The 14,192-nt window shown below is 46.2% G+C and overlaps 1 protein-coding gene and 1 long non-coding RNA gene across 5 annotated transcripts; one reads left to right on the plus strand and one right to left on the minus strand.

The window, feature by feature from the left end:
- The first annotated feature begins 3,189 nt into the window (after positions 1-3,189).
- On the plus strand, positions 3,190-8,204 carry LOC147977174 (uncharacterized). 4 transcript variants are annotated; one of them, XR_015601779.1, is made up of 4 exons: positions 3,190-3,470; positions 4,317-6,759; positions 6,859-7,118; positions 7,598-8,204. It is a non-coding gene; the product is annotated as an uncharacterized LOC147977174 (long non-coding RNA). The 4 variants fall into 4 exon arrangements; XR_015601778.1 differs by having other exon boundaries at positions 4,317-4,437; positions 6,529-6,759; positions 6,859-8,204; XR_015601776.1 differs by having other exon boundaries at positions 6,859-8,204.
- A 710-nt stretch (positions 8,205-8,914) lies between these two features.
- On the minus strand, positions 8,915-12,649 carry LOC125553154 (uncharacterized protein At4g15970). The gene is made up of 3 exons (XM_048716937.2): positions 11,951-12,649; positions 10,134-10,502; positions 8,915-9,695 (listed from the first exon to the last, which is right to left on the minus strand). Exons 1-3 carry the CDS (start codon positions 12,236-12,238, stop codon positions 9,210-9,212), a joined length of 1,143 nt encoding a protein of 380 aa, XP_048572894.2. The 5' UTR covers positions 12,239-12,649; the 3' UTR covers positions 8,915-9,209.
- Between the last annotated feature and the right edge of the window lie 1,543 nt (positions 12,650-14,192).

Below are 14,192 nucleotides of genomic sequence, written 5' to 3' on the forward strand. Positions count from 1 at the left end.
TAACAGATGAGTTCTCGTCCGAAACCCTGATACTCCGAAAGAGTTTGTCCAGTTTGTACACGAAGTGCGTCCAGTTTTTGCCGTGACCCTCTCTACTCTTTCGCACATGCTATGCGGGTGAAATGATGATACCATGCCAAGTTTCAACATTTCCAGAATTCATTTTATAGTGATTTTCAATTTCACGGTCATTTAGCTCTCTAAACAATTAGGTAAATGACCGAAAAACAACAAATGATGTCAGAACATGTTGGAAATTGACGACGTCGCTTTGAATGTTGCATACTGAACACAAAAGAAGTCCGGAGTTCAAATAATTTATTAAAAATAAAAAAGAGGTGCAATGCTGGTTAATTTGCTTCAAGGCATGAACCGGTACTAAAGGTCTTCGTGGGGGCCCCAGCCTGACCATAGCCTGACACAGCCTCATTAGTACTGGTTCATGGCATGAACCGGTACTAAAGGTTGCCCACGAACCGGTACTAATGATGCCCGCCCGCCTAACCGTTGGAACCAGCACTAATGGTCACATTAGTGCCTGCTCAAATTCAAACCGGCACTAATGTGCTTCACATTTGACCCTTTTTCTACTAGTGCAAGTAAATCACCTTCAAAATTCTTGACTTGAATTTCCATCAGATATCCATTGTTTGTATTTCATCATTACTGTCAATTGCAGTTTGAAGCGGGAAGAAGATGTTAGATACAGCATGGTCCTATGCCTCAGGAGTCACAGTTTGTTGTTGCCCATAGAGATCAACTGCCAGAACTAAGGAGAGTGACCACTGCAACTACTAGAGGAAGGTCACTTGGACTTAGAAGAGGCACATCAACTAGGGGTGGAAACAGAAGCAATGTTGCAAGTTCTCAAGCAGGGGGGAGAGCAGCGAATCCTATTGGTAGAGGTGGGCAAGGGGAGCTACAACTATGGGGAGAGGTTTCTTGTCAAACAAGGGAAGATGATCTTTAGGAAGGGGGAGAGGCTACACCGACACAACCCTTTATAATCTGTGCTTTGGAAGGGGAGGCATCACTCGGCAGTCCCAGGAACATGGTGGCACCCAACAATCCCAGGTCATTGACTAGGTTAGCTTGATATGTGAGGCACACATTTTGTAATATGCACCCAATTGTCCCATTTTGGTTTCAAATAGATCTTGTTAAGATCATTGTGCTAGATCAGTGTAGATGCTCTTGGAAAGATCAGTTTTCATGCGAGGATGTGTGAAACTAGTTATCATTATAGTAAACTTATGCCAACAAGTGTGAACCTATTTATCAGTTTCAATGGCATACGTCAGTTTTCTGGACGTTTCCATCCTGTAGCAAACTTGATCTTTGATCTTGTCCTGATTATAGCTCAATTTATTCCTATCAAAATGCAATACTACAATATTTTGTACTGTCTTTGACAATTCAGCAAGGCAAGACAAGATATATTGAAATATATAGGAGCATTGCATTACTTCCAAACTTGGCTAGTCTGAACAACTGACAGTACACTCAAACCTTACATTCTGAAACCCATTGCATACATGACAACAACAAAAAACACTACAAAAGCAAAATAAAGCTCCTTCTTGTCCCTCCTCTTCAGTTCTTCCTTGTGCATCTTCTTCTCAAATTCTAATTTCTGGATCTTGCTCTCCTTTTTCAATAGTTGCATCTTCTTACTTGCAAGATCAGAGATGGCAGCTCTAGCACTTTCAGTCCAGTCCTTGTCCAACCATTTCACATAATCACATGCTATGTGGTCCTGAAGTGATTTCAATTTTCATCATATTAACATTTTTAAATAACAACAAGTTACAGATTAACAAATATTGCATTTACCACATATTGGCAACCAAGAAACCTTCTGCTCATGTCATGAATATCACTACACACACGTCGAGCAGGAGTTTTCCAGTGACCACAAGTCTCTTTTGACTTCGTCTCCAAACCATTGAATTCAGGACCAAATTTGTAGCGAGGCGTCACATTAAACATCTTATGCATCGTCCCATCATCCTCCTAAAATAATTTTAGTGCAAATGACTAGCTCAAATCCCACCCAGAAGACAAGACATGCAACTGACTAGCTAGTGACTGAGAAAAATTGAAAATTTACCTTCACAACATCGCCCCAGTAGGCAATTGCGGTCACCTTCCACTCATCGTCGTCGAAAGCTCCATTGTCGGCCGCCGCCCGACTTGACCCGAGCATTGGTTCTTTGCCGCAAGCCATCACCGACGTGCGGCTATCGGTGAAGCCCGCGACAGCTCGACGCCGATGCACACCCATGCCGCCGTTGCTGGCCCGGTGGACGAGGCGGCGCTGTCAGCCAGAAATCGCTGGCCTAGGATTTGATAAGGAGTGAGGCACGCGAGAGGGGAATTGTGATCTTTGACTGGTCGGGGGGGGGGGGGGCTAAGTGCAAATATAGCAATGGGAGAACACGCGGCATGCGAGAACATACAATGGGGTTTTAGAAAAATACTTGCTAAGTCAGCATGCCACGCGGCATGCGAGAACATACAGTGGGGTTTTAGAAAAAATACTTGCCGAGTCAACATGCCACGCGGCATGCGAGAACATACAGTGGGGTTTTAGAAAAATACTTGCTGAGTCAGCATGCCACGCGGCATGTGAGAACATACAGTGGGGTTTTAGAAAAATACTTGCTGAGTCAGCATGCCAAGCGGCATGCGAGAACATACAGTGAGGTTTTAGAAAAATACTTGCTAAGTCAACATGCCACGCGGCGGCTCCAGCCGTCCTCTAATCTGTTTTTGTACTAAACTGAGCGTGTTTAACAAGTTGATGTAGCCGTTTTTCGTGTCTACGAGATTGTGGACTAAAGTGAGCATCGGGGACAAGTTTGTGTACCAATGGTGCAATTAACTCATTGTAACTTTGAACATTCTTGAAGAATAAAGGCCATGATGTTTGTTTCAAAAAGGAAAAAAAAAGAAACTAGCCCATTCGAATTCTGTGAGACCGGATTTTATTACCTCTTCCCTTAAAAATCTTTCCCTAATCTTTCCATAATAATAAAGCAGCTACTGTTTCTGGTCATACGTCGTCGTCACTTTTGCAGAAAAGTCCCTCAGTTTTTGCGAATTCAACCCGCAGTCCCTTTTAAAGTGACTCTGGGAAAACGTTTCGTTTTTGCAGAAAACAACCTGTTGTTTGGTGTATTCAACCCGCGGTCCAAGCAGATTTGTGAAGAAAAAAGAGAGCACAGAAGGAGCACGGGCTCGCCTCCTCTCCCTCTCACCCATGGAGTCATCGCCGCCGCCGCCACCCACACCGGCCGCTTCCGGCGACCTTGGGCGACGCGCAACACGCCCCCGAGCTACCCAAGGTCCGGGCCTCCCTCCCCTCCGGCCGGATTCTCCGCTCCCGTCCTCTACCTCCCGCTTGCAACCCCACCCCTGTGGCTAGGGTTTCGGGCAGGGCTTCGCCGGCGCGTCTCCGGCGGCCCCAGGTTCGTCCCTCCTTCCTTCTTGGCCTCCCCCGCTTCCATCTTCCTCCCAGAATTTGGAGCAGAAGCGTGCCTCGGTGTTGCCCGTCACCCTTGTCGCCTCCCTGTCGGATCTCCTCCCCCTCATCTCTCTCTGTGTGTGATTGATCTCGATCCGGCCCCCTTCTCTTGGTGCTGCATAGGGGATAGGTCACTTCTGTGGTGGATACAAGGGTGGTGCTGCAGCCTTGGTTGAACCGGGTTTGTGAGGAGTTCTTGCTCTAGGGAAAGAGCAGAGGGCATGCTGGACGCTGTTGCTGGTGAGGTAGTTGAGGATGAGAGAGAGCAGAGAGATGAGAGATTGAGAGAGCAGAGAGAGAGAGATGATGATTGCTGCACATTTAGATAGAGGGATTGATGGAACTGCTACTGGCCGCTACTGCTAGAAAGAGAGAGAGAGAGAGCAGAGATGAGAGACAGGGTCCAACGACTACTGATCTGCTCTTGTGGATAAAAAAAGAGATAGGTGAAGAAGAGAGAGAGAGAGAGAGCAGAGTGATAGAGAAGGCATAGAGAGAAGTGTCGATTGCTTCACATTTACATAAATGTATGGTGCTTCTCGTATGATGTATGATGCTACTGATTTATGCACATTTAGATAGAGAACAGAGATGTATCTTGCTACTGAAGGTTTTTGTTATTGCTACAGTCCCATCAATCAATGTATCTAAACCTAATAATAAATACTACCCAATTCATATCCAGATGATTTGCATCTGTCATCAATGGAAAAAGACATCACTGAACCCTTTGTATTCTAATTGCAAGGTTAAATAATTTTGTGTGTTCTAACTCTGCAATAATCTGCAGTTATTTGGATCATCGTCGTGTCGCAAGTTTCCGACATCGCTTTACACACCGTGGACTTCACCGGAAATCCGTCTGCACGTACTCCGCTGTCCGCCGGAACTTCGTCTACCTGAGGACTGAGGCACGTACTACAGTGTAATCAATTTGCATCTGTCATCAACTACTAAAGCTCTAAACAAGTCAATTCCTAAAACACCCTCCTGTCCTCATTACAGGATGTTCCTCAGGAAAATAATAATTAGAAGTAGCGATCAAATGTGATAAGTCTAGCTAAATTTGTATCTAGGAAGAAGAACTACTGTATGTCAGGAAAAGTTAAACTAATATCATGGTGATGGCAGAGAGGTAATTTAATTGACTATTTTGGAAGTAGCAATCAAAGGTGATAAATCTAGCTAAATTTTATCTAGGAAGAACAGTTGTTATTTGACAAATACCAGTGCTATATGGTTCCACTCTAAATCACTGTACTTAATTGGTTGAAGGTTTGCATTAGTGGTTCAGAACAATGTTATATGGTTTCACTCTAAATCTCTGTAGTTAATTGGCTTAAGGTATACATAATTGGTTGGCTGTGAAAATATATATAGTAAATCTTCATATTATAACAGCTTGAAGAGGTTCACAAAAAATTGGTACAGGAGTTGCAACAGTCTTGATCAAGTATTTTGCATTTGTCATCAACTACTACTCCCTCCGTAAAGAAATATAAGAGCGATTAGATCACTCTCTTGATTTTGTGCGCATTAATTCAATTCTGAAAGTTGATTCAAGTCTAGAAGTTGATTCAAGTCTACAGTGCTTGAAGTAGATTCATAGAAGCTACACTTCTGTTAGTATGTGAACAGAAAGCTTATCTTATATGTGTGATTGGAGTTGCAGAATATGACTAGGGGAATGATCATAGATGCCAACACCTACAGTATGATTTATCTTGATAGAGGTGCAGGGGATTCGTAAGTAGTTTTAGTATTTTTTCTAGATTGCTCAAGTACTTAAGCTTCTGCAATCATGAAAAACAAAAGAAGGGACCAGTAGTCAGGTTCCATTAATCCTTCTGTAGGTGTTCTCTTTGATGCCTTTCCCCCTTCATTACCAATACAATGATGCTTTCTCTGTTAAAATCTTGACACTACATTATCAATCTCAATAGCTTAATTGATTCTAAGCTCACCAGAAGTATTTGTTCACAAATTTGGATGATCTATCTCATATGCTTATACCTGAACCCTCAATAACATAATATTCTTGTGCCAGATTTTTGCCATTCGGTAATAGTTATAATAGCATACTTCCGCACTTATACAGGCACGGGAAAGAAACAGAAAATAGTTTCTTACGGGCCTCGTTCTGGACCTGTTCCCACTTATATAGAATATATTTTCTACTGGTTTCATCAAACAAAAAAGTCATAAACATTAAATATTTAAAGTTTTGTCTCGTTCGTACTTTCTAAAATCTGAAATTTTACTGAAATCATCATAGAAATTCCGCAAGAATATTAAAGGCACCCGTGTCATTCATCCCTACTAGATGATGAATGCTATTGCTATTTTTTCTCAAAGATGCCTCTTTTTCATTAAGAAGAAAGCTCAATAGACCAAAATTCCATATCATTTCTTCTTTCTTAAGGAAAACTGACTGCAGGCAGCAATCACAGATGTTTAGTCTATTTTCAGTTGACAATATACTGAATAATTTGGCAGTGAACAAGTACAGAAAATGTTGTTAAGAAGCGATAGTTTTGAACCTGAGTTTATAAAAGAAATTGAACCAATTCGTGTTGAAAATATCTTAGGCATCAAGTCCACCAGGTTTGAGATGTTCACAGAAACATGTCAGTTTCATGTTAATATGTTGACTAGGGGCCTTTTGTAGCTACTTTAATGGAAATTGTAGTACCATAGTGTCCTGCTGCATATAATAAATTGCAAAGTGAAAGTAAAAAAAACTTAGGATTTGGTTGTCTATCCGATCCAAAAGTAAGCAAGCAGGGGCCATGTTGTCAAGGAACAGAGTTCAAAAACCATCAATCTCAGGAACACTCTGACCATGTATTTGATTCTGTTGAAGACCCAATATATGATAAGATGCTATTTTCATTTGCTAGGCAACCATGAAAATGTTTCTGTCCAATTCATAATTTAAATCAGTCCAGTGTGTTCTTTTATTCAGTTATTATAATTTTACTCCTGTGTGTTCTTTTGTTTAGTTCTGTGAGGAGGAAGGGACTACATCGATGTGTAATATGTTCTTTGTTCTACAACCATACCTACATGGGATTAAAGTTCACTTAGAAATCTGATATTATTTTCCTCTAGAAATGAGCATTAGCCCTCTCAAGCTCCACGGGTCCTCTGAAATTTTTTGCCAGAGCATGCAGCCGAACCAGGGCTGCCCGGGCTTCAGCTTCCTCCACACTGTCGGAAACTGGTAACTCACAGTATGTCGACAAATACACTTAGCCTCTGTAATCCCTGGCTACTGCTCCCGCCCATCCCGGCCACTGATCTGCTAAAAACTTGCGTCATTGTTCAACTAGGCTGTGCCATGCTCCGGTGGAGTCCACTGGTGGCAGTGAAACAGGTATTTGCGTGGTAAACGACGGGGTCAGTTGTTCCTTTCCCTTCTCTGAACTCATCTTTTCCATCGCATTGCCTATCTCTTACTCGTACTTCTGCAGGAAGCTGACAGAATGTAGGACATATTTTTTTCCTTGACGGACTACTACAACACACGGGCATTTTCATGAAGAGAACATAGGGATTTTAAGTTTTTGTAGCCTGCACTGGAGGCTGTAGAGTTACGTTTTTGTACATTTTGCGAATCGTTTTGTTCCAGATTCTCTTAGTGTATAGTCTAACTACATAAGGTTATTTACTATGTGCACATTTGCCTTTTCCATTGCTGATCATGTCCTTCTCTCTGTGCACTTACATCCTTCTGTTAACAGTTTAGTGATCTAATAATTATTCAGAAGGGACGCTGCATGTTCCTAGATGCATAGCTTTTCTTATATAGATTTTCATTACACTGAGATTTTTTTGAGGGGTAACAATGGGATTTAAGATAGTATATTTTTGTAGAATTCTCAAACTAAAATCCGATCAAACCGTACCTTCAAAGGCCAACATAATGGCACTTAAAATAAATGCTAATCTGCACTCACGCTGCAATCAGGTGCCCATTCTTCTGGTGATTTGGTCAAAGCTACAACCAAGCAAAGATATTTTACATGCTATAAGAAGTTAAGAACTAAGATACGGATTTTGTGTTCCCAGGTCTATAATATGCGTGCTCAGCCGGTTCTCTGCAAGCGCTTTCGGCCATGACTTCAAGTTCTGCAGCTAGGCCGTGAAGTGTTGGTCCTTCTCACCGTCCACCGATGATGGTGCCCGAGAGAAGTCAGGGAAGGAGTAAAGGACGTTGCTGTCATGGTCGTCGAAACGACTTGCCGTGGATGCAGTCACGCACTGGATGCCATCGACGGCTAGCCGTGGACGAGCACCTCGCCGCCTCCGCAAAATATGGATGCACGGGATTCTGGTACTAACATTGTGGAGTGTGTGCTGTTTCGGTGCTGTGACATATACACTCTGGAAGAAACCCCCGGTTTGATTTACAGGTGATGCTGATTCGTTTGGGATCTACTTCTGACAGATCAATTTGGTTTGTTGGCTGCTGGGTGGCTTCACACGTATGTAATATAACATGGCCCCAGAGCTACACGTATGTACCATAACGTTTCATCTTTCAATTTTGACGTTCAATATGACTCCTTGATCCCGTTTCTTAGGGTTCATGACTGACAATTTGTCTTGGGCTATGGAACTAAAATGTCTATTGAATGTTCATAGATGTCTTAAAAGGAGAACAATTCAGACTTTAGATGTACATCATGTTTGATGCATCAGTCTAATCTGTACTTCAAATTACAGTGTATAATTTGTTCGGACACTATATATATATTTAATGGAGCCGTCTAAGTTGGACTGTTGGGACATGAAATTACAGTGTACAATTTCCATCCAACTTGCTAATTCAACTTTACTTACTTTATAAAGTTCTTAATAATAATTCTAAACAGCATAACAATCTAGACAATATTTTCCAAATGATGTATTTTACATCTTCCTATATCATTTTTGATGTGAGATGGGTTGTAAATATAGGTCTCTAATTTATTTTATCATAATTGTTATTTAACATCCGTAAGCCATCGTTGGAGGATAAAAGGCGTGTTGAAATTGAGGACATGGACCGGCAGAGAGGGTTCTTGAGCTATGCTTATTAGGGTAAGGGCGTGCAAGTGATGTCTGATCTCATCACAGAGTGGAGATATACAGCCCAGTGCTTATGTGATGATTATGTCATGGATGAGATATCCATGTCTATGTTGTAGCGAATATGCCAGTCATGTTCGTAGTGTTATTTTTTTCCCGTTGCAACGCACGGGCATTTGTGCTAGTGAGACTTATGTTTTCCCTCAATTAAACAACACCTGTTTTCCTGCCAAGGTCGTCAGTGAAGTTAGTTTAATCTGTGTTTCTGCTTGCATTCGAGTGTAGTACGTATCATCAAGAAAACAATACTTGTGGTGCATAAACAGGCTACTGCTTTACTCATTCATCTTTAATTACAAGCCAGGGAGGGTCGGCCAGGACCAGCATACATGCATGCATGTGCTGCACGCATACTGGAGTACTGCTACTCTGTGTATGTTTGTGTACATATATAGTATAATAACTTACTAATAATCATCTAGCTGAAATGATTTCACAAAATGAATCAATCGATCGATGCTACCCCTCTCAATCCCCTCCCTCTTTCCACGAGAAGGAGACAAGCAAGAAGAACAGAAAGAATGGGCAACCAACTCATCCATGAGTTGGATCAGTGGATGCATATCCCGGGGACCTTCCATTGGAACTTGCCGGCCCTCTTGTCGGGCACCGGCGCCGCCGTGTAGTTCCTCCACACGTCCAGCACATTCCTCAAATCATGCAGCTTGGCCCCGAGCCCGACGCAGCAGTTGGCGTGCAGGGTGCAGATCTTGTTGAGGTCCCTGCTGAGCTGACAGAAGCCGCTGATGTAGGTGGTGTCGAGGAACTGGATGGCGACGCCGAGGCGGTCCGTCATCTCGTGCTTGATGAGGTTGAACACGTCCTGCTCGTGCTTGCCGAAGAAGCGGTAGCGCCCCGCCTGCCAGTGGCGGTAGAACTCGATGGTCTTGTTGCAGGAGCGCACGAAGAGGAAGCCGCCGTTGGGGAAGTTGCCGAGGCTGTAGGGGTCGCCCATGAAGACGTCGCTGGAGATGGCGATGTCCGCCCCCATGGAGATGTGCTTGAACGGGTCACGGAACCACATCACGTCCACGTCCTGCGTTGTTAGCATTTTGAGCGTATGTTAGCGATCAAGATCAAAAGCAAGATGGATTATACTGTTTTTCTATATTCATAAATGTTTCAGTCGGCCGGACGAGACAAACCACAGGTTCTGACCGGCCGCCGGCCCACATGATCGATGCATATGCGACAGAATGTAATGGCTACCTAGCGTGCAACATGCATCTATCACCATTGTCAAAGTCCACACGATAAGCAGTAGCTTAGCCCACCCCGGTGGACTAGACTGTGGACAGTTCAACGGAGCACGACCGGCCAAACCCGTAGAGCCACGGAGCCACCGATCCAACGTGCAACGCACCAACTAACACGTAACCAATCTAGCTAACCAACCTGTTGCAACTGTATGTACATCTCAACTAAGTGTGATCATGGATCGAAAGTAACAACAATGAACAAAAGTAAAACGTACCGTGAAGAGGAAGTTGTATCCGAGCTGGAGGATGGTCTGCTGGAACTTGTTGCGGCCCCACATCATCTCGAGGTAGTCCTTGCTCATGAAGAACTTCTCGCCGCGGTAGTCGACGCCGGTCGTCCTGAGAAAGTAGCAGTGCGGGTGCACGAGCTGGCACCCCGCGTACGCCGCCGGGTCCATGGTGACGATGACGAGGTGGTCGAGCAGGCGCGCCACGCCGCCCTCCCCGGTGCGGAAGCTCTCGAAGAAGAGGTCCAGCAGCGAGCCCGGCTTGGTCCACGCCGCGTTGATCTGCGTCATGATCACCGTCCGGTCCGCCGTCGCCGCCCGCGCCAGCACCTCCTCCAGGTCCCCGTACGGCGACGCCTGCATTGTTCGTCCAACATTGATCGTAAGGGACAAGGAAATTAAGTTCGGAGAGTCGTGAGCATTTATGCATGGACAGATTTGGACGCGCGGGCAAATGAATGCAGGCCTGACGGCCATGCCGGGACTAGCTTAAGCTTATAGCAAATTAAATTTGTACTAGTGTAGTTCTCAAAAACAGTTTTTTTCTCTCCATGGACTGGCCTGCAGCTGCACATGTGCGACCTAATGATCGGTGGTCACATGCAAGCCTGTATTCCTATCACGAAAATAGATTTTGTATGTCAGAGAGAGAGAGAGAGACATGCTCCCATGCTGCTGTGCCTGTATGTACTACTCCAAGAACACTGCGAGGTGTAAGCGCGGGTGGTCCCCACCCTGCAGCAAGAGGGGCCGTCCGATCAGTCTCAGCAACAGAACTACTAGCCGTTTCGGACGCCACGTGTACGGCTGCCGAGGCAACAACCGGCGGACACGTGTGCCGTGGTGGCGACCATGCCGACAGCAGAGCAGCATAATCATGCCTTCCCGGGAGTGCTCAAAGCAGCAACGTGCACACTGCACAGTGATGACTCATGTAATGAGCTCCTTTGTCATCGTGTAACAAGCTTTTCTTTTTTGTCCACCATGGGGAGAAGCTACGAGAGTGGTGAGTCATTAGGGTTGATAATGACGACGTCTAATGACACCCAGTATACTGTAGTATACTACTAAAAATACATACATAGACATGGGGAGGATGGAAAGAAAAGGAAAAGGAAAAGGAGCGGGCGGTTGTTGGAGGCGAGAGAGGGCGGAGAAAGCAGACGTCCACATACACACACATAGCCGCCCGCCGTCGACCTCGAGACGTGAGCTGGTCTTGGCCGCTCCACCACCGCTTTTGGTTACTACTAGACTCGATCAACACAGGCCGCGCGCGCTTTTGGTTACCCGGTCGCCGTCGCCTCACGCAACCCATTCAAAAAGAGGATTCTCCTCTCTTAATATAGCTTTGTTAGCATGAAAACGGCGTCTCTGGTTTTTAGTATCCGATATTATCCCTCCACCGAATATGTAGCTAGTAGCTTGCATGGCATGGCATGGCGCCACCACCTTGGCCAGTTGCTCTTGTGCCTTTGTCGCAATTTGACGAAAACAAAATAATTGATTGGAGGAGGAAAATCGTGTGTGCAAATGGGAAATATCTTGAGCCTAGCTAAGCTACTACTAGTGCATTTGACCAACGAAACGATCGGCTGGCGGTGGGAACGCCACGGACGTGCGCGGAGGGGGGAAGTATCTACTGTATGATCCTACAGTGGTGATCCTCGTAATACAGTCTGAATTGATTAATCCGGAGTTAATTTATGCAGAACGACGCTCAAACCCAACAGCAATAGTAATACTAGTTGGATGGGTGCGAGAACAATCAACAAATTAAATTGTCATGGTAGGTGCGTGCGTACCTGGACGGGGGCGGGTGCCGGAGCGGCGACGACGACGGAGAGGTTGCGGGCGGCGTCGGCGTCGTCGGCGACGGAGCGCAGGTGGTGGTGGTGCTGGGCGGCGGTGCCGTTGTTGTGGCTCCATGCGGCTACGTCGACGAGGCTGCGGCCGGGGCTGGCGGACATGAAGAAGAGGACGCAGACGGTGGCCACGGCGGCGCCCAGCAGGAAGGACACCATGGGGCTAATGTTGCTGCTGCCGCCGCCGCTAACCGCGTCCCCGCCCTTCATCTTCCCGCCCCCCAACATCCGTCTATCTCTGTGTCTTCCAACCGCCCTCCTGAAATAATACTAGATGGTTTGATCCGATGCTTGCTGCGGGGCTAGAATCTATAGAGCCTCTCTCTCTCTCTTGGGTGGCGGTGGACGGAGGGAGCGGGCGGGGAATTGGGCTTGAAGAAGCAAGGAAGCGGGGGCTTTTAAGAGGGAGGGAGGAAGAAGATGGTGGAGGATGGCGCGTCGTGGCGGGCGGCTTAGAGACGACAGATCATCAACTTATTCCCACTGATTGAGCCTGCCTGATTACCAGAGCCCGAGCCGGTGGTGTCTTATTTCTCTGCGGGTGTGGGTGTTAATGGAGCAGGTTATGGCTACTGGTCACGGCTTTGGGTGGGCTCATGTCCTTGTGATGATCCAGTCTCCGCTTTGCTATTGCTCTTGCTCTTGCTCTTGCTCTCAACACAAAGTAAGAAAGGAAGTGGTACTTGGCCTGTTGTTGGGTTGGGTCCACCTGTTCGGCCCGGCCCCATCGCTTTGAAAGTCTCCGCCCACACGGTTCCTCCGGGCGGCGGCTTGGCAGCCAGCGCGGTCGCGACGATAGCAAGCCATACCGCGTTGCTGTCTCTAGCCCCCGTCCGTCCGCGTTGCTGCTGCCTGCTGCCATACCGCTTCCCTTGTGTTCTGCATACCAACACAACTGCTCTGCTCTGGTGTTGTCCTCTAGCTAAGTATGCTCCTGCTCACCCGCAACATCTTTGGACGGCTTTGCTTTACTTCCTTTGAGCAATTGTCATCATCTGGACTCGTTCGATTCAGGGCCACCGCGACGCACGCACGCACGCACGATTAACACCCGGCAACCTCCCACGCCCGATGAAGCTGCTTAATTGGTGCAAAAAAAAAAGAGATCATGTCGTTGTTCATTGTTCGTGGACACGATCGACGTGCGCAAACGTGCTAATGTCCAGGAGCCAGGCTGATGATTAATTAGCCGCGTGTTCCTCGATCCGTCCATGGGCGACGATGATGTGTGCGTGCTGGTTGTGGTCAATTGGCCTCGCTTTCAAACAGTCGGTGCGGTGTGTGGTGTGCTGTGGTGTGGTGTGGAGGAGGAAAATGGACGTCCTACTTGCTTGGCTCTAAGCTAGTGCCGCACTTTGCCGTGTTGGGTTCGCCTAGCCCGCGTGCGTGCGGTCGTCTTCCTCCCTCTCGCCGTCTCGCCGTCGACGCGGCCACTGAATAGCTAGCAGTTCGGCCGATCGGTGCAAGAGTAATTAATTAGCTTCTCATCTGCAGACCAGTAAACAAATAGGTTAAGTTAAGCGGCAGAATGTCGATCCCGCGCGCCATCCTGCCGCCAATCCCGGAATTTTCAAATCTCATCAATAGACCAATACAAATATTCTAGTCGATGAGGTATCTTTGAACTGAAGAGCATGACACATATGCCAATACTCTGTCGGTGCGTCGCGTAACTATATACTCCCTCCGTTCCTAAACATTTGTCTTTCTAGATATTTCAAATGACTACAATATACGAATGTATGTAAACATATTTTAGATTGTAAATTCACTCATTTTGCTCCGTATGTAGTCACTTGTTGAAATGCCTAGAAAGACAAGTATTTAGGAACGGAGGGAGTACTACGTACTGGTGTCGTATGCGCCGCTAGCTCACACATATACTAATAGTCCAGTAGCGGTGTATACATTTTCTGGCTCACGTCGCCTTCACGGTCGATCAATTCATGCTAGTACGTCTGAACCGTCTGATGATCGGTCGCCGTGCCGCCTAACATTGGTTTGGCTTTGATTAATCCGGCGGTCTGGCTGGAAAACCTGTACCACCGACAGCCAATTCATTCCGATGGAGCTCCAGGCCAGTGGTACGTTAGTCAGGCGCAGCCGTGGAGTTAGGCTGCTCGATCACTTGATTTCACTTGGCCTCCTCCTCTATAAGAGTCAGACATGGCGGTGGTACGTC

The sequence above is a fragment of the Triticum urartu genome, chromosome 4A (assembly GCF_056163025.1).
Source record: "Triticum urartu cultivar PI428250 chromosome 4A, HENAU_Tu73, whole genome shotgun sequence".
In the NCBI taxonomy this organism is placed as follows: domain Eukaryota; kingdom Viridiplantae; phylum Streptophyta; class Magnoliopsida; order Poales; family Poaceae; genus Triticum; species Triticum urartu.